The sequence below is a fragment of the Prionailurus viverrinus genome, chromosome E3, assembly GCF_022837055.1.
Source record: "Prionailurus viverrinus isolate Anna chromosome E3, UM_Priviv_1.0, whole genome shotgun sequence".
Classification (NCBI taxonomy): Eukaryota; Metazoa; Chordata; class Mammalia; order Carnivora; family Felidae; genus Prionailurus; species Prionailurus viverrinus.
Genome location: NC_062576.1, coordinates 10,706,872 through 10,723,813, shown reverse-complemented (window position 1 = coordinate 10,723,813; position 16,942 = coordinate 10,706,872). Strand labels below are relative to the sequence as shown.

Below are 16,942 nucleotides of genomic sequence, written 5' to 3'. Positions count from 1 at the left end.
GGAGGAGGTCAGAGTGAGGGACTCTCCACTGGTCAGCATTCCTCCCTGCCCAGCCTTTCCTGGGCTTTTTTAAATTTTTTTTTTTAATTTTTTTAATGTTTCTATTTATTTTTGAAGGAGAGAGAGAGAGAGACAGAGCATGAGCAGGGGAGGAGCAGAGAGAGAGGGAGACACAGAATTCGAAGCAGGCTCCAGGCTCTAAGCTGTCAGCACAGAGCTCGACGCGGGGCTCGAACTCGCAAACGGTGAGATCATGACCTGAGCCGAAGTCGGACACTTAACCGACTGAGCCACCCAGGCGTCCCACCTGTCCTGGGCTTTTGACTCACCTACCACACCGCCTGGGACACCTACTCCGCCAAGAGCCCCCACCCCTGCAGCTCCTGTGGAGAGATGATGGCAAGTCAGCACCCCAATTTCTGCAGGACGAGGTCTCCCTGCCCTGGGGATGCTAGGCAGAGCAGACGGGTGGCCAAAGTCACGTGACCCAGTGGAAGGAGCCTCGGTATGGGTCCTGGCTCTGTCCTGACCAATCGGGCAAGGGGGGGACCCCTTTGAGCCTTGGCCCACCCATTTTGTCTCCTTCCCAGACAGCTGGTGCTGGGAGCCACAGGTGGCCACAGCGGTGGCTACGAGCTGCGGAGGGCAGAAGACGCGTCTCGGGTCCTGCCCATCCTGTGTTCAAATTCTGCTTTCTCACTATAGCTGTCGCCTCTCTGACCCCCAGAGCCCCATCTCCCTAACAGGGATGATGATCCTTACCCCACTCACACTACAGGTGTTTGGGGAGCGGACGTACTCTGAGTTCGGAACCTCCGTCCAGTACGGAGCTGCTGCGTATGGCCAGGTAACGCCTTACGCAACAGTCACGGTTCTCTGTGCTTTGCATGCAGTGGCCCGCTTATTATTCATTGCGACAGGGCAGGCAGGCACTATTATCGTCCCCATTGTGCAGATGAGAAAATTGAGGCCCGGCAGAGGCTACGCGGCGTCCTCAAGTTTCCACGGGCAAGAAATGGGAGCCAGCGCCCTTAACTGCTTTGTTTCCCTGGCAACGTCTGTTAGGCTCAGGCAGGCCAGCAGCCGGCAAGGAACAGGAGAGGGGCCTGTGGGCCACCAGGCCCGTGGGGGCTGGGGTGGGGTGGGGGCCGAGGAAGCCGGGATTTTCCGAAGTGGAAACGGGCCCCAAGCGGACTGGCCGGGGCCGGTTGGCGGTTCCCTGGCAGAGGCCGAGTCCGGCTCCTAGGAGGCCAGGAATGCGGGGGCCACAGACAATGTGGGTCTGTCCAGGCGGGCTGCCACGTCCTCCAGGCTCGTGGCAGGCACAGTCATGCTGACAGCGAGGCAGGCGGGAGGTGAGCCTAGACGAGGTGTCCTGGCTGTGCTGGAGAGGAGGCAGGAGCTGCCCGGCCGACAGCAGGCGGGGCCCCTGGCCTCGGGTCCCCTGAAACTGTCAGGGCCAGAAGGGCCTTAGGGACCATGGTCCTCATCAAGGAACTGCCACCAGCGGTGGGGGGGTGGGGTGGGGGGGAGGAGGGGGTTTGGAAATGTGAGGGGCGTTTCGAGTCGTCCCGGAGCTGGAAGCATGATAGGCATTTAGGGGGCAGGAGCCAGGTCTACTGAACCATCATTAATGTGTCCTAGAAACTGCCTTTTTCCACCCTGACCATCCCAGCCGTGCTCTGCAAGCTCCAGGCCCCGGGCCCTGGCCCCGTGGAGGAGCGACGGGTGACCAGGTGTTCTCAGGGCTGATAGGGCAGCAAGCAAGCCACCCAAGGGGGGTGGGCAGTGGGCAGGGCGCACTCACCATATTTTGCTGCTTTAGCGGCAGCCAGGGATCCAGGCACTGGGGAAAAAGGAAAAGAGGGCTGGTCAGCAGGTGAGCTCTGTGCCCAGAAGTTCTGCCTCCTCCAGGCAGCCCTCCCTGACTTCATCAGCCTTCATCGTTCGTCTCAAAGCCCTGGAACAGAGACTCCCAGCCAGGAGCTCACCCTGACAGGTACAGAGCTCCGGGATCTAACCGTGCCACTGCCAGTCTTGTCTGGGGCTGCTTGGAGGCTGAACTGTGCCTCCTTCTTCCAGTGTGATCTGCCTGAGGCTGGACGCAGAGCAGGGGCTAGGTGAAGAACTGGAGGTCCTAGTGGCCCTCTTGCCACAGTGCACTGCTGAACGGGAGCCCGACTGGCCCCACTCATGCCCGCTGACCCCAGGGACCTCCACCCTCCTTTCCTGGGTTGTGGGCTCCTTTTCACTTCGGAACCCCATCACTCCTCTACTGAGCAGGCAGAAACTCTGAAATCTAGCAGCCTGGGGGCACTCCCTTTGCCTGGCCTGCCCCCCATCTGTTACCCTAGTCGTCTCTGACTGTTCAGGAGGACCTGATGGGGAATTTACTACGATCCCCTGAGTAAGGCTCCCGGGAATGTGTGGCCAGGAAGAGAGGTCTCCCTCCTCTGAGCTCAGGGGGCAGTTTCCGCCCAGCTCCTAGAAGGCCCCTCACCCGCACCTGCCCCAAAGCCAGGAACGCCAACGCCAGCTCCAAAGCCAGGAACGCCAGCACCAACTCCAAAGCCAGGAACGCCGGCACCAACTCCAAAGCCAGGAACACCAGCAGGAAGCCCAGCTGCAGCCCCTGGGGGAGATGGGCAGGGGTGCGGTGGCAGCAGGTAGGGAGCATGCGCCCCTGGGGGTGTCCCACCCAGGAAGCCGAGTCAGGCCCCAAGGGTGGGGCCCAGACCCATGCAGGGGTCTCCTTGCCCTTAACCTGCCCTCTGTACTCCTACCAGGAATGGTCTTCCTAAAACTCCCACTGACCACCAAGTCCAGCTTCTCCCAGTCTGGCATTCAGGGCCAGACGGTGGCTGTGGACACCACCGTCCTTTCTAGCCTGGTTCCCTGCCCCCCTACCGGCTCCTTCCCTCTTGGATTAACTCACTTCTGACAACCATCTGCAACATTTGCCGTCGGCACCCGTGTGTCCCATATAAGGACAGGAAACTCGGAGGTTGCTTCGCTAGTGTGGGACCCAGGGCTTGAACCCAGGTCTCCCTCATGCCCAGTCTATGCTTCCAACCCCTCTGGTGCTGAGGCTGCATATCGTGGCTTGGGTCACACTGGGCCAGCCCCAGGCTCGCAGGGGTGAGGGGAGAAAGGTGGTAGGGCACTCACGGTACTGGGCTTTGGCGGCTGCTTTAGCAGCGGCTTTGGCTGCAGCTGGGGTCCCCACTCCTGCAGGGGGAGGGGGGGGTTCAGAGATGGCACCCATGGAGGATTCAGAGGTCCCTCAGGCCCTCTTACTCAGTAGCTTACCTATAACACCACCAGGGCCAATGCCAATGCCGGGGCCAATGCCGGGAGCCACGCCGGGAGCCACACCGGGAGCCACGCCGGGAGCCACACCGGGAGCCACGCCAATTCCAGGGCCTAAACCTGCAAGAACGGAGGAGCTAATTCTTAGCCAAGTCCTGACCAAGGAAGACAGCTGCAGGCTAGAAGTCCAGAGCCTTGAGATCTTGTCCCAGCCCAGACACAGACTTGCTGTGTGACCTTGGACAAGTTACTTTCCCTTGATGGGCCTGAGTTTCCTCATTCCTAAAACGAGACATGTGTGGGATCAGGAGCTCTTAACCTTTGGAGGACGGGGGCCCCTTTGAGACTTTCGGGGGTGATGGAGGCAGTTACACAGTAAAGGGAACTCTGCAAGACAGGTAGACCCGGGCTCAAAGCTCAGCTCCGCCGCCATTTGGCTGTGTGAATGTGGACGTGTCACTTAGGCTCTCAGAACCTCAGTTTCCACATCTGTAAAATGGGAATGGTGGTACCAACTTCGCAAAGTCGGTGTAGGGATTTTGCCTCCGCAAACAGCAGCTTTGTATAAAAGGGGTTGTTTGTCATATGTGAGTTTGGGGGTCAGCAGCCCCGACGTTGAGACTCTGGCCTAGACACTGCTGAGTTGCGTGATCTGAACCTTGATATCCGCAGGTCCCCAAATTGCCTCTTTGCCCCCACCCTGGCCCAGGGCCTGGCTTACAGATGGGAAGGAATCTAGAAGGGCTGCTGTGGTTTGGCATATTCAGGAAGGTGCTGGTCAGGGAGCCAGAAATACTGGCCATAGCTCAAGGAGGTGGGAGTCCAGTGAGCCCAGCGTGAGGTGCAGAGGGGGGCAGGCCCCAGCTGGACTCGGAGGCGACGAGGGCTTTGGGAAGGATGGGGAGCCCGGTCCTGGAGGGCTCACCAGGGCCCGCTCTCACTTTGTTTTCCTGATCAGGACTTCACCCACACCCCTAAAAGTGGTCAGATAAGCCAACGATTGTGAGAAAGCCCAGGATGCGACAGCCCGAGGGGACTTGCCTCCTTGGGGGGAGGGGCCCCGCTAGACCCTAGAACAGGGAACATGAGAGAGCCGTGCTCCAGAATGGGGGGGGGGGGACACTTACCAAACTGGGCGGCTTTGGCAGCGGCTTTGGCGGCTGCGGCGGCCGGGGTCCCCACTCCTGGAGAGGTGAAGAACAGGGATCAGGGGGCAGTCCCTGGCACCCCTCCCCACATCCTCCCTTCCCCTTCCCCGATTTTGGAAAGGCCACCCATAGGGAAATGTCCCCTCCCCCAGCAGACCCTCCCCACGCTGCCTCCTTGCCCCTGCAGACAGAGAGGGAAGCACATGGAGTCGGCCTGCGTCCCACTCCGAGGATGGCCCACTAGTCAACCTAGGCACGTCCCTTCCCTGGGAAGCGGCCCTGGGACTGTGACATTCTAGCTCTGGCTATGGCAGACCGGAGCCCAAAGCTGATGGATTGAAGCACAGACCCTCTCCTCATCCTCTAGAAGGCTTGTGCAGCTTTCTGCTGATGGTGGTGTTTATTTAAAAAAAAAAAAAAGAAGAAAAAAAAAAAAAAAGAAAAAAGAGAAATTCCTAACAGTGCCCGTATCCCAAATGGGAGGAAGCAGCCCATTTCTTAGGGGGAAACTCAGAAGGGAAATTTTCTCCCGGAAAGAAGGCACACAGAAGAGAAATCTGGTGGGGAAAAGCCACCGAGGACGTGAGCCCAACGGTGGTATAGACCTTCCTGCCTGATCAGGAACCAGAAAGGCCCCTGGAGTGAAGGAGGCCATCCAGCCCTGGCAGAGCACAGCTCGGCCGCCTAGCTGGATGACGGCTGACTTCCCGAGCCCCCCGCCCCCGCCCCGGCAAGCTGGGGTCCCCTGGAGGGTCTTCCCTCCAAAGGGGAACTCGCCCTCTCCCCTCCCCACCCCTGGGCTCCGTGAAGTCTTGCCATCCGCAAAGTGAGGTACTTGACCCGGTCAACTCCAGGGCTCCTTTCGTGAGACAAAGCCACCCCTCCCCTGGGTTGGGGACGCAGCTCACCTGGGACCCCTCCTACGCCTGGCACGCCTGCTACTCCGTCTCCGATGCCTGGCACCAGCCCGCCCAAGCCTCCGACCCCTGCAGCACCTAGAAGAGCAAAGAGTGTCAGGCTCCTGGGAGAGGGAAGGGGAGACGGTGGCGTGGGGAACAGAATGGCTGCATGGGCACCTCCACCTGGCTGACGTGGGGTACAGCTGAGAAGCGGGGCTGATAATCATAGTGGTGAGCGACTGAAAAGGGCAGAAGAGGTCAGAGTGGCTTCGGAAGATGGGGTTGGGGGACTCCTGACCTTGACCCAGGCCATTCAGCCCCAGGGGCCTGAGGGTGGGGTTGCTCTGCCCTCTCTCTGGAGAACTGCTCTGAGCTTGGAGCCTGGGCCTCAGGTCAGATAAGCCAACGATTGTGAGAAAGCCCAGGATGTGACAGCCGGAGAGCAGGGCTGGGGTGAGCAGGAGGGGAGGGCACCGCCCTGGGTGTGGGGACAGGCAGGGCAGGGGCACTTACCATACTTGGCTGCCTTGGCAGCTGCTGCTGCCTGAGCTGCGGCTGCTGCCTGGGCAGCGGCTGCTGCGAGGAAAGAGAAAGTTTGGGGCATCTCAGTGGGGCTGGGCAAGCAGTGCTCATACCCAAAGTTGCTGGAGGCCGTCCTTGCGCATGTTGAAGCCCAGTCTACGCTCCCTTGTGCCCCCCTACCTCCCCCCCCCCCCCCAGCCCTACAAAAGAGAAGTTTCCCCAGATGGAACTAAGGCTCACGGGAAAGGCCAGCTCCAGGGACAGCGCCCACTCCAGCTCCGACACCGTAACCAGGAAAGCCCCCGGCGCCAATCCCGAAAGTGGGAATGCCTCCAACTCCCACTCCCGCTCTGGCCCCTGCAGAGGGAAGAGAGTTGGGTGGAAAAGCATCTCAGTGAGGGAGGCTGGGGAGGGCTCTGGGGGGTGCCGGTCAGCCGGAAAGACGATGCAAACCTCTCCCAAGTCTGATGAATGAAGGACCGGAAACCATAGAATGCATGGGCCTCCTGCCAGCCTCCTGCGGGGAGCATTTACGGACACCCTGCCCCCTCCGCTCTCCAACCACTGTCTTCTCTGAAGGGCCCCTTTGTCGGCTATAGAGAGATTGTGGGCAGGTCCCGTATCCCCAGTCAGGCTTGGGCTCCTCTGAGAGGGCCCTGGCCAGGGCAGGGAGGCTCAGGGACGTGGTGTCCACTGGGAATGCCGTACTGGGACTCTCCCATCACTCAGCCCCATGGCCTCGTGGTGGGAGACGACCAGAGGAGACACTGCCCTGGAGCCCAACAGTTCCAAGTCCCAGCTCTGTCAGTGGCTTGTGATGTGACCTTGGGTAAGTCACTCCCCTTCTCTGGCCAGAACAGGATGGGGCAGAGCTAGCCACACAGCACTCACCGTATTTGGCTGCTTTGGCGGCTGCTTTGGCAGCTGCAGCTGGTGACACAGCTCCTGGAGAGGCCAAGGGGGACACAAATGACACGAAGTTCTACCTATCCATTCACCCATGCATATCCGCATTTACTCCTCTGACCATCTGTCTACTTAACCACCCATTCATCCACCCATCGACCTACCCACACGTCTGTCCATTTGTTTGGCTATCCTTGGACTTCAATCCACCCGCTCAACGACTTATCTCTCTGTCCTTCTGTGCACCTACCTATCCATCCACTTATTCACTCATCCGCCTATCTAGCCATTCATCTATCCATCCAATCATTCATTTTGCATTTGCCTTCCACACACCCATCTAGTCATTTGCTCACTGAACCATGTGCTTATCCATCCATCACGCATGATGCAGGCACCCATCTATCCAGCCAGCCATCTTTCTAGCCACTTATCTAGGGCCCCATCTGCCCTTCCATCTGCCCTTCCATCCCTGCGTCATCTATCCATCCGTCATTTTACCCATGTGTCTAGTCATCCATATATCTACATATCCTTGTACTGTCCCTTCATCTACCCATTCCCTCATCCATCAACTTGTCTACTCACCTACTCACTTGCCATTCACCTACAAACCCAGGTGTCCGTCCATCCATCCATCCATCCATCCACTTACCCACCATTTACTGAGCACTTATTCAGCTAAGGGCTGGGAACACAGAGACGAAAAAGAAATGGCCACTGCTTCCAGGAGCACACTGACAGCCAGAGGATGAATTAGAGAAGATGATGCTGACAGTGACTAATTAGGAAGTTGTTACAGCCCAAGGAGGAGAAGGCGAGGCATGGGCAGTCGTATGAAGAGAAGAGGATAGATGCGTGAGGTATTAGGGGGAATCTGAAAGTCTTAGCAATAGTTTCAGTATTTCTCTCTCACCCGTGCGCATATGCACGCACACACAGCCCAGCTCACCTAGTCAACCCACAATTCCCCGGGCCCCCAGTACCTGGGACTCCAACACCTGGGACTCCAACACCTGGAAGGCCAACACCTGGAACGCCAACACCTGGAACGCCAACACCTGGAACGCCGACACCTGGGACCCCAACACCTGGAACGCCAACACCTGGGACCCCAACACCTGGGACTCCAACTCCTGGGACAAAGCCTGGCCCACCAGGCACCACGCCTCCGGCAGCTCCTGTGGGAGGAAAGGATTGTCTTCCTGGCCGGACCCTGTGGGAATCTCAGAGGGCCCCAAGGGCATGGCTCTGGTGATCTGTGGGAGAGGCAGGTCCTGAGTGCAGATCCCAGGCAGGCTGGCCTTGCCCCTGCGTGGATCCAACCCATCGGAGAGAAGGGGAGGCCGACGGAACCTGCACAGAGCTCTGCGGGTTTGGATCAGTGGACGGGAAGAGCCCGATCTGTGTCTAAAGTCAAGTCAGGTCTCTCCGCTGGGCGCCCAGGCAGTGGGTGCAGCAGGTGCGGGCAGCCCTGAAGGTAGGAAGAAGGGAGAAGCCAGAGGCTCCATGGGAGCCCCCTCACCCGCCACCAGCTGGGCCAATCAGTGGAAAGTAATGGCCTTCTGGGCAGAGTGGCCAGAACAGGCAAAGGCAAGGAGGTAGGGACATCGCATGTTTGGGGCGGGGGCGGGGGTGGGGGATAGAGGCTGCCATAGATGGATGGAGGTCTTGTAGGGCTGGGCTGTGCAAGGCCCATGCAGATGGGGGTCTGGGGGCAGGCTGGGGCCCCGGGCCTGCTCAGGGCACTCACCGAATTTAGCTGCCTTAGCGGCGGCTTTAGCAGCAGCAGCAGCAGCAGGAGTCCCTGCCCCTGAGAGACAGTCACAGAGGGTGAGGCCCTTTCCCGGGGACCCTCTCAAGGACACCCCCACCCCCAGCGGTACAGACGCTACCTGCGATGCCTCCAATCCCAGGAATTGCGCCGGCCCCACCAGGAATGCCGCCACCTCCAACGCCAGGGAGAACCCCGGCTCCTCCAGCACCTGCTGGGATGGGGACAGTGATGTGGCTCCCAGGGCCCCGCCCCCGGGAAGCCCCGGCAGGAAGGCTCCTTGGATGCCGGCATTTTAACCAGCACAATCTCCACTGGGAACGAGGCCCAGGCATCTCCGGATGGGCCTGCTGGAGAAGGCCCCCACCCGACTGTTCCTTGACTCACCCCCAAAGTGTCCATTTCAACACGCTCATTAAGGGACTTGTATGTTTTCAGACAAATCCCATCCTGATCACTGCCACATACTGAGAAACCACAAGCGGCCGCTCCCCGGGCCAGAGGGGCCCCTGCAGGAATGTTCAAGGCTTCCTCTCCCTGTGTTCCAAAGCCTCGGCCAAGTTTGTAATCCAAGCGCCTGGCTGCCTGGCTCTGGCAGCCCCTCTCTGTCCCACTCTCCTGCTCCCACATTCCAGCCATCCCCTCCAGCCTTGGGGGCCTAGAGGGAGGGCCTGCGGGGCCTCCAGGGAGCAGGCCTCCCGCTCAGTACTCTGCCCCTCCCCCACCCATCCTCCCACCTTGGGCCGGTGGGGAGATGTCCTCTGTCCCATCTCGGTACAGGAAGGGCTCCCCCGGGAACTAGAGATGAAGCCAAGGGCTTCGGTCCCAGTAGACTGATTCTGAACTGGGGGATGATCTGGGGCAGGGGCACAGATGTTCACTCTGCCCACTACACGGGCGCAGGGAAGGCCTTGCCACCTTTGCTGGTCAAGGCATCACTGACTTGAGCGGGTTGGACGTTGTATAGCACACATTAACTTGATAGTGAACAACAACATTGTTTAAATGCTCAAGTATGCACCACCCAAAATGATCATTCCAACCACCGTAGAAACCCATCCCCTCTGCCTGGGCCTCTCCTTCCTATATTCACCACATGGTAAACTCCAGAATCACACATGATTTTCCCTGAGAAGCCTTCCTGATTTTCCCCAGGTAGAAATAATGTCTCCCTCTTCTTGACTCCCACCACAGTGCCTGCATTTTCCAGCAGGGCTCTTAGTTGACCCTGGTCTCTGAAATAGATGGAGGGAGGGAGAGAAGGGGAGAGGGAGGGATGGACGGATGGGTGGACGGATGGATGGAGAGATGCAGGATGGAGAGATGGGAGAAGGAAGGGATTGGTGGAGAGAGGGAGGGATGGATAGATGAAGGAGGGAGGGATGGAGTGAGGAATGGAGGGGAGACAGATGGGGGATGGATGGATGGGTGGATGGATGAAGGGATGGAAAGAAGGAAGGATTGATGGGTGGATGGGAGGAGGAATGGGTAGATGGAAGGAGGGATGAATGGATAATGGATGGATGAAGGGATGGAAAGAGGAATGGATAGATGGAAGGACGGAGTGATGGAAAGAAGGAAGGATTGATGGATGGATGGATGGATGGATGGATGGGAGAATGGATGATATTGAAAACACTGGATAAATGGTGGGGTCAGAGGCTGCCTTTGTTTGTTCTCTGTGAGGCAGGCTCCCAGTGATAATAGGGCCGGGGGGCTGGAGGGCTGGAGGGCTGGGGGCTGGCAGGGGCACTCACCGTACTTAGCTGCTTTAGCTGCCGCTGCTGCAGCCTGGGGGCCGACCCCTAGGGAGGGGGAAGGAGAGAGAGACTCTGAAAACTGCTCCTGTGTCTCTGAGCCCACCTGTTCCAGCCCCACGAGAGCCGATCCTTTCATGTGTGCGTGTGGGTGAGGGACTTCACAGCAAGCAGAGGCTGACGGAACTGCCCCCACCTGAGAATCTTCTCCAGGCTCAGACTGGGGTCTGGATGCACGGTGGGCTGGCCTGCATTCTCGAGAGACCCTGGCCAGCCCTGCGGCTCCGGAGCCTGGGTGACTAGTGCCCCTTGAGCTGACAGTTGGGTGAGGTTCCTTACCTGTCCCTGTTGGGTACCCAGCCTTGCCTGCAGCACCAGCCACTCCTCCTGGCCCATAGCCTGTGAAACAGAGAGGCTCAGTGGGCGTCTGTACAGATCTCACTGTGGCTGCCCTCCCTGCCCTGCCCTGCCCTTCAGGGGTCAGGCTGCCCGGAGTCTCCACCCTATCACTCCCAGCCAGAGTTAAAACAGATTCAAATGCGTGTGGGATGCTTCTTCCCGTTTTACAGATGAACATACTGAGGCTCAGAGAAGAAACTGGTTTACCCAAGGCCTGGGGCTAAGTGTGAGGACCAGAATTGAGAACCAGGCTGCCTGAGTCCAAGATCTGTGTTCCCTTGTTAGGGAATTCCCTTTCCAAGACTTTGTTCCATCCCCAGGTGGCTGCTCTCCTAGTGGAATAGGTCCTTGCTAAGACCCTGCAGCTGGAAAGCACTAGAAGCCCATCCGTTTAGGAGGGTCTTACTCACCATAGGGCAGTTTCCCAGTGCTGTAGGGCAGTCCGTAGCCACCTGAAGAGAGGGCAGGGTGGGCTTAGGGGCTGCTCCATGGCAGTCCTGTGCTGGGCCCCCACTGCCTGGGTAGACGGACCTACCCCCACAGGTACTGAGGCCTGAGACCTCCCTACGCGCACCAAAGGTCCTGCGCTGCGCACAGAGGCTCTCGGGAGTGCAGATGCCCTCGGTGGAGGAGGGAAAGGGATCCCTGCTCCAGGGGATGATGGAACAGCGCTCCCCCCACAAATCCAGGGCCTGCCATGGCCTTAGAATCCTAGTATCTTCCTGATTATTAACCTCCCAACAGGAACCATCTCATTGTCTGAGCTGATTGCGGGGGTGGGGGCTGACATCGGAGGGGTCTTTCCATCGAAGGGTGTTTCTTTCCATCAACACAGATCACTTCCCATCAGGGCTATGGGTCTCTGTACCTGTGCCCACATGTGCACGTGTGTAAACATATGTGTGCATGTGAGTGAGGCCCAGTGAGTGGCACCTCTTGAATCGTCCTTCTGACTTACCTGGCAGCTTGGGAGCCTTGATGGGGTACCCCAGTGGGACTCCAGGCTGCTGGCCCCCAAAGGGTCCAACTCCTGTGGGAACAAGGAGAGCAGACTCAGGTTCCAGCAATGTGGGCCAGCAGGCCTGCTCAGCCCTCAGCCTCACACTTGACTTTCTGCTCCGTGGGAGCAGCTGATCAGTGGTCGGCTCAGTGCTGGGTCACTTCCTCCCGGGAAACTGCCGGGCGCTCTCCCTCCTGGGGCTCGAGCCATGAGTTGGGGCCTGCAGCTCTCACAGCATTTGGCACAGGCTGGTGGGGTTTCTGGGCTCATCTGGCTGCTGCTTGGACGGAGGGGTTGGGTGGGGGGAGCAACGTGCTGTGCTGAAGTCCGTCGGAGGCCTGGGGCAGGAGGCCTGAGGGAAAGTGGACAGGCCCCAGGGGATTCTGGGTGGCCCCGCCCCTCCCTGCCTGGCTGGCTCCTCTGCTGGCCTGCCCGCCCACCCGGGGACACCCAGTTTGGCCTCACCTGGGATTCCAGCAAAAGCTCCGCCTCCGCCTGCAACGACCAATGACAAGGAGCCGTCACTGGGGCCCTGCCGCCATGGGGACCAGTAACCGGGGCCAGGAGGCACTGAGGGGTGGGCTGACCAGATCACGGCCAGTTCTGCCCAGATCCCCCGGCCCAGGCTGCCCTCACACGCACTGTGGGATTTCTGAGAGGGGTGCTACCCATCTTGGCCAGTTGTACCAGGACTGGAGCCCAGGAGGTGCCCGTCCAGAGGGCCCTGAGCCCAGGGTCCCCCTCCCCACCCCCACTCCTGGCCGGAGAGGCCTGAGGGTGGGTGGAGATTCCCACCATGGGCTCCCAGACCGCTGGCCGCATACCTGGGGTCTTGGCCTTGACTCCTGTTCCGGTGGGAACCCCGGGGAGCACCCCCACACCCGGGAACCGAGCTCCTATGGGGGCAAAGGGAGGGAGCTGGCGGTGAGGGTGGGAAGGCAGGCCTCGCAGACACCCACACCTCCCTCGGGTCACACAGCTGACCTTCTGTGCTGACTGTCAGCGACAGGCATGGCTCAGGTGGTGATAGGGGCGCGTGGGGTGGTGACTCTCCTTCCCCGTCTGACCCAAGGTCAGAAGACCTGAGTTTGCACCCCATTTCCTAGCCTCTTGAGCCCGCGCCTCAGTTATTGGAGTTAATTTCCAGCCAAGCGGCACATCGTCCCCAGAGAAGGCAGACAGTTAAACCCTGCTCGAGGCAGCAAGCCTGCGCCCCTCGGGGGCTCTCGCTGGAGGTGCGGCCACACCAAACAGGAAGTGGCCATCTGCCGTGGCTGGGAACTCTCTGTTTGCCAGCATCTGGTGGTTCTACCACTCATGTCTCCACTGGGGCTGGGCCACCTCAGCCGGAGGGACAGGGGGAGGGCCATTCTGTCAGCAAATCCCTCCGAGCAGGCTGAATTTGGGCTTTTGGGGGAATTCAGGAGGTCACATGTTGGGTGGGGTGGCCAGGCCCTGGCAGGGAAAGGAGGGCGAGAGGGCAGCTCTGAGGGGTCTCCGGCGGGGCGGATGTGCTGGGCGGGCCCCCTGGTGACTCACAGCTTTTGGGAAACAGCTGGCCACACTGGGAGTTGGTGTGTCCTCGGGGGGCCCTTCTCGGGCTGTGACGAGGGTCTGGGTTTGGGCTGAGGGTCAGGGTTTGGGGCGGGGTGGGGGGGTGTGTGTGACGCCAACCAGACTTTGTGGGGAAAGATGGCCAGGCCTGAGCTTTGACGCTTAGGGAGACAGGGCTGGTCAGGGCCCAGCCGGTGGCCCTGGCTTGTGGGGAGGTGACGGGCCACCTGGGAAGCTGCCAGAGGCTGCTCTCCTTGCTCTAGGGTCCCTTTCTTCTTCTTGCCCTCACCTGTGCCTGGGAGCACTCCACCTGGGTAGACACCTGGCAGGCCCACACCTGCGGCCAGAAGGGAAGGTTTGGGCCATGAGCAGCAGCCTGGCCTCTGGGGACCCCTCCCCGCTCCTCCTCTCCCAAGCGGCTCCGGGGCTCCGGGGCCGGCCTCCCAGGGCCCAGAGGGCATAGCCAGGGACACATGTGCAGTGGCCGCAGCTCTCCCACGAGTTTCGGAAATCATCCGCAAACCCTTCTGCGTGTGGATTCATCTTGTCTCCTGGAGCCTGTTTACATGGCCGTCTCAGCCCACCTCTGGGCTAACAGCTTCCAGATGTTCCCTCCCTGCTGTGTGGACTCAGGCAGCCTTTTGTTCAACCTGAAGTCACTTCCTCAAGGGCTTGGGGCAGAGGAATGAGCACCAGATGGGGAGTCCGAGTGCCTGGGGCTCAGCCCTGCTCTGCCGTGACAGGCCCTTCTGAGCTGACTGTCCCTCCTGAGCCCCGGTGCCCCAGCTGTCATCTGAATGCCTGCCACAGAGCCTGTCTCTGAGGTCTCCTGCTCTAAGAGCTGGAAGAACGGCCCGGAAGGCGGGCCAGGGCCCGTCTCCCAGGCTTCAGACGAGGCACCAGACGCGGGCCTAGCTGGTTTCCCCACCTACTGCGGCCCTTCCTGTGCGGTGTGCAGGTGGGGGCCTCTGCCCTCCCCGCCCTCTGCCCCCCCGGGGACAGCACACTGACCGGGCACTTTCCCAGGCTTCCCTCCGACTCCGACTCCGACTCCGACTCCGGCTCCGGGCTGAGGCACCACTGCACCTGGCATGGGACGGGCCGCATCACAGTGGGCTCCCCCCAGGCCTGCAGCCCTCACCTGGCCGACTCAGGGCTCACCGCCATACCTGTAGACACTCCTAAGCCGCCGACCCCGCCGATGCCACCGACGCCGCCAAGCCCAGCACCTACGGAGCCGGGACAGGGGGAGGCAAGGGGTCATGCAAGGAATAGTGGGACGCGGGAGGCCCCCGGGCTGCCAGCGGAACGCCCCCCATTACGGTCTGGCCCTGCCTCCGCCTCACTTGGGGACTTGGGCACAGCCGGCTGCCTCCCCAAGCCCCAGTGGATTGGAGGTGAGAATTCCGCCCTCCCGCCTGCCTTCCAGGAAAGGTGCTTTGCAAAGTTGTGAGCCCACAGAGGCCAGAGGGCCTAAGGCGCGTCCCCAGGAGTGACACTCACCAGCCTTGGCAGCTGCTTTATAGGCCGCAGCAGCACCTGCCACTCCGCCGGGCACCAGAGCCCCCGGGTAGGTGCCTGCAGGAAAGGCCCCGAGCCCTGCCGAGGGGAGGACCTGGTGAGGCCCTGAGCCCCAGCCCACCGGGCCCTGTCCCTCCTGGGAGGCACATTTCAGGAGGTTTTTCGGCTCTCTGCAGGACTTTCACACCAAGCGGTGGCCCCTGGGCCAGGACCAGGTTCGGCGTCGGAGAACAACATATGCCCAGGCTGCTCTGCTCAGCCTTGCGATATTATGGTGATCTTTTTGGGTCAAACCGCCATCCTCCCCTCCTCCAGAAAGCCTTCCTGGAGCCCTTCCGACTTGAACGACTCCTCTGGGCTCCATTGGCCCCTGGGGCTTCTGTCCTGCTCTCACCCAGCACCCAGCTGTGACCCACTCGTGCCCTGGACAGACGCTCAGCACAGGTGGTCTCACCCTCCCCCCCATGCTGGCACCCAGGATAGGCCTGGCCTGCATCCCTGGACCCCAACAGCCCTCCATGCCGAACAGATGCCCTGGGCTTGGCTCTGGCCCCCAGGTGCGCACACTGCCTGGATGTCAACGCTCACTTGCCCCGGGGCCAGCTCCTGCAAGCCCACCAGCCCCTGCAGGGGGAGAAGGAGACAGAGCGAGGTGAGGAGAGGAGAGGCTGGTGTGCGGGCATCATTCCCGGGCCCGGCGTGGGAAGGGTCTCGTGGAGGGTGATCGGGAACCAGGCAGTGCTGTGGTCAGTGTGGGGTGCTCAGGCCCCTAAGCTGGACCCAAGCAGGGCTTATGACAGGTCCCCCATGGCAAGTACCAAGCGTTGGGACTTGGGGACCAATCCTGATAAAATGGCAGCTACCATTCAGTGACCAGCTACTGTGTGCCATGTAGGCACGATTGTACTGACCCCCCCCATAACACCCCTAAGCCACACCGTGCTTCCCCTAAAAGGTCTGCCAGATAAAGGAGCACCCAGCCGGGCTTTTGGGCCAGGGGGGCTGGGGCTGAGCAGTCTGCTAGCAGGACCCCCCCCCCCCCCGCCCCGGGGCCAGGCCCTGCTCTGTTCCTGCCATCAGCCCCCGACCCCAGGCCTGTACTGCTTCCTTGCAGGGAGTCCCCTGGCTCAGCCCAATCTTCCTGCCCTGTATCTGGAACCCCTTCTGTCTCCCACCATCTGTATATCTGTCCATCCAGCCGCCCCTGCTGTCCAGGAGCCTCCTCGCTTGTAGACGGATGCTAAAATGTTTATGAGAAGCCGAATGGGTCCCTTTGGCTCTCTCCTTCCCACATCTGGGCCCAATTGCTCCTTCTCCCCCTCCAGGAGACATTCCATGGCTTTGGCCAGGACCGATGGGCAATCAGGTTGGAGTTCACAACCGTGCCAGGTTTGTTTCCAATTCTGTGAGAATCTTTCCTGCAAGCTCCAGTCTTGGCTATCCTGAGCCCAGGGGCAGCCTTCTCTGGGGACAGACCCCAGACATGGGGGGCTGCTGAGCCCCGGAGGGTCTACCTGGCTTTCATGGGGTGTGGTCTCCCCTTTCCCCCATCTCCTCCTTGTGTGAGCTGACCGTTCCTGAGACGCAGCCGGCCCCTCTGTAAGGTGGGTCTCTAACTGCGGCCCCGCTCCCTTCCGGGCAGGTGCGGTGTGGGTCAGGGCGGGCCTGGGGTGTTCTGGGTTCACTTCCCAGGACTGCAGGCCCTGCCCCTCCCCAGGGCTGTCAGGGGCTTCTCTCAAGCTGGGCCCGTTTCCTGAGCTCCAATAGGGCAGGGAACACGCTCAGGCTTTTCCTGACCACAGAAGGGCTGGGAAGAGAAGATGGGGACCCAACAGGAAGTGGGAAGGAGCTGGGGCCTGTGAGGGTGGCCTGGCAACCTCTGGGCAGCCATCTGTCCTTTTCCCAGGCTCCCCCGCCAGCTGCCTGATCCCAGGGCCACCTCAGCACGACCAGCCCCACCCCTGCTGGCCCTCCTTCCTGTAGACTCACCTGGTCCAAACGCCCCCAGGAGTCCGGCCCCTGGAAAGGAGGAAATTGGTGAGGAACTGACCGTAGCCGGGAGCCAAGGGGCCTGGCCGGCCCAACCCTGTCTCTTCCAGAGTCCAAGAGCCCCGGCCTCAAATTCTGCTGCCCCCACCTACTCTGTGTGTGAG

The 16,942-nt window shown here is 60.6% G+C and overlaps 1 protein-coding gene across 12 annotated transcripts in view; it reads right to left on the bottom strand.

Annotated features, from left to right (window-relative positions):
* The window catches only part of ELN (elastin), a 31,509-nt gene that overhangs the window by 5,196 nt on the left and 9,371 nt on the right, over positions 1–16,942 (bottom strand). For 2 of the 12 annotated variants that reach the window (XM_047838653.1, XM_047838647.1), the window contains exons 5-28: positions 16,779–16,808; positions 14,772–14,867; positions 14,438–14,497; positions 14,280–14,354; positions 13,558–13,605; positions 12,539–12,610; positions 12,180–12,209; positions 11,673–11,744; positions 11,125–11,166; positions 10,655–10,714; positions 10,316–10,363; positions 8,680–8,772; positions 8,538–8,597; positions 7,771–7,965; positions 6,770–6,823; positions 6,119–6,235; positions 5,870–5,932; positions 5,366–5,452; positions 4,437–4,493; positions 3,310–3,429; positions 3,169–3,228; positions 2,507–2,632; positions 1,808–1,846; positions 330–383 (exon numbers count right to left, since the gene is read on the bottom strand). In XM_047838653.1, the coding sequence (XP_047694609.1) occupies positions 330–383; positions 1,808–1,846; positions 2,507–2,632; positions 3,169–3,228; positions 3,310–3,429; positions 4,437–4,493; positions 5,366–5,452; positions 5,870–5,932; positions 6,119–6,235; positions 6,770–6,823; positions 7,771–7,965; positions 8,538–8,597; positions 8,680–8,772; positions 10,316–10,363; positions 10,655–10,714; positions 11,125–11,166; positions 11,673–11,744; positions 12,180–12,209; positions 12,539–12,610; positions 13,558–13,605; positions 14,280–14,354; positions 14,438–14,497; positions 14,772–14,867; positions 16,779–16,808 (1,758 nt within the window). The remainder of the gene's footprint in view (positions 1–329; positions 384–1,807; positions 1,847–2,506; positions 2,633–3,168; positions 3,229–3,309; positions 3,430–4,436; positions 4,494–5,365; positions 5,453–5,869; positions 5,933–6,118; positions 6,236–6,769; positions 6,824–7,770; positions 7,966–8,537; positions 8,598–8,679; positions 8,773–10,315; positions 10,364–10,654; positions 10,715–11,124; positions 11,167–11,672; positions 11,745–12,179; positions 12,210–12,538; positions 12,611–13,557; positions 13,606–14,279; positions 14,355–14,437; positions 14,498–14,771; positions 14,868–16,778; positions 16,809–16,942) is intronic. The other 10 variants (XM_047838658.1, XM_047838650.1, XM_047838649.1 and 7 more) reach the window with 10 other exon arrangements.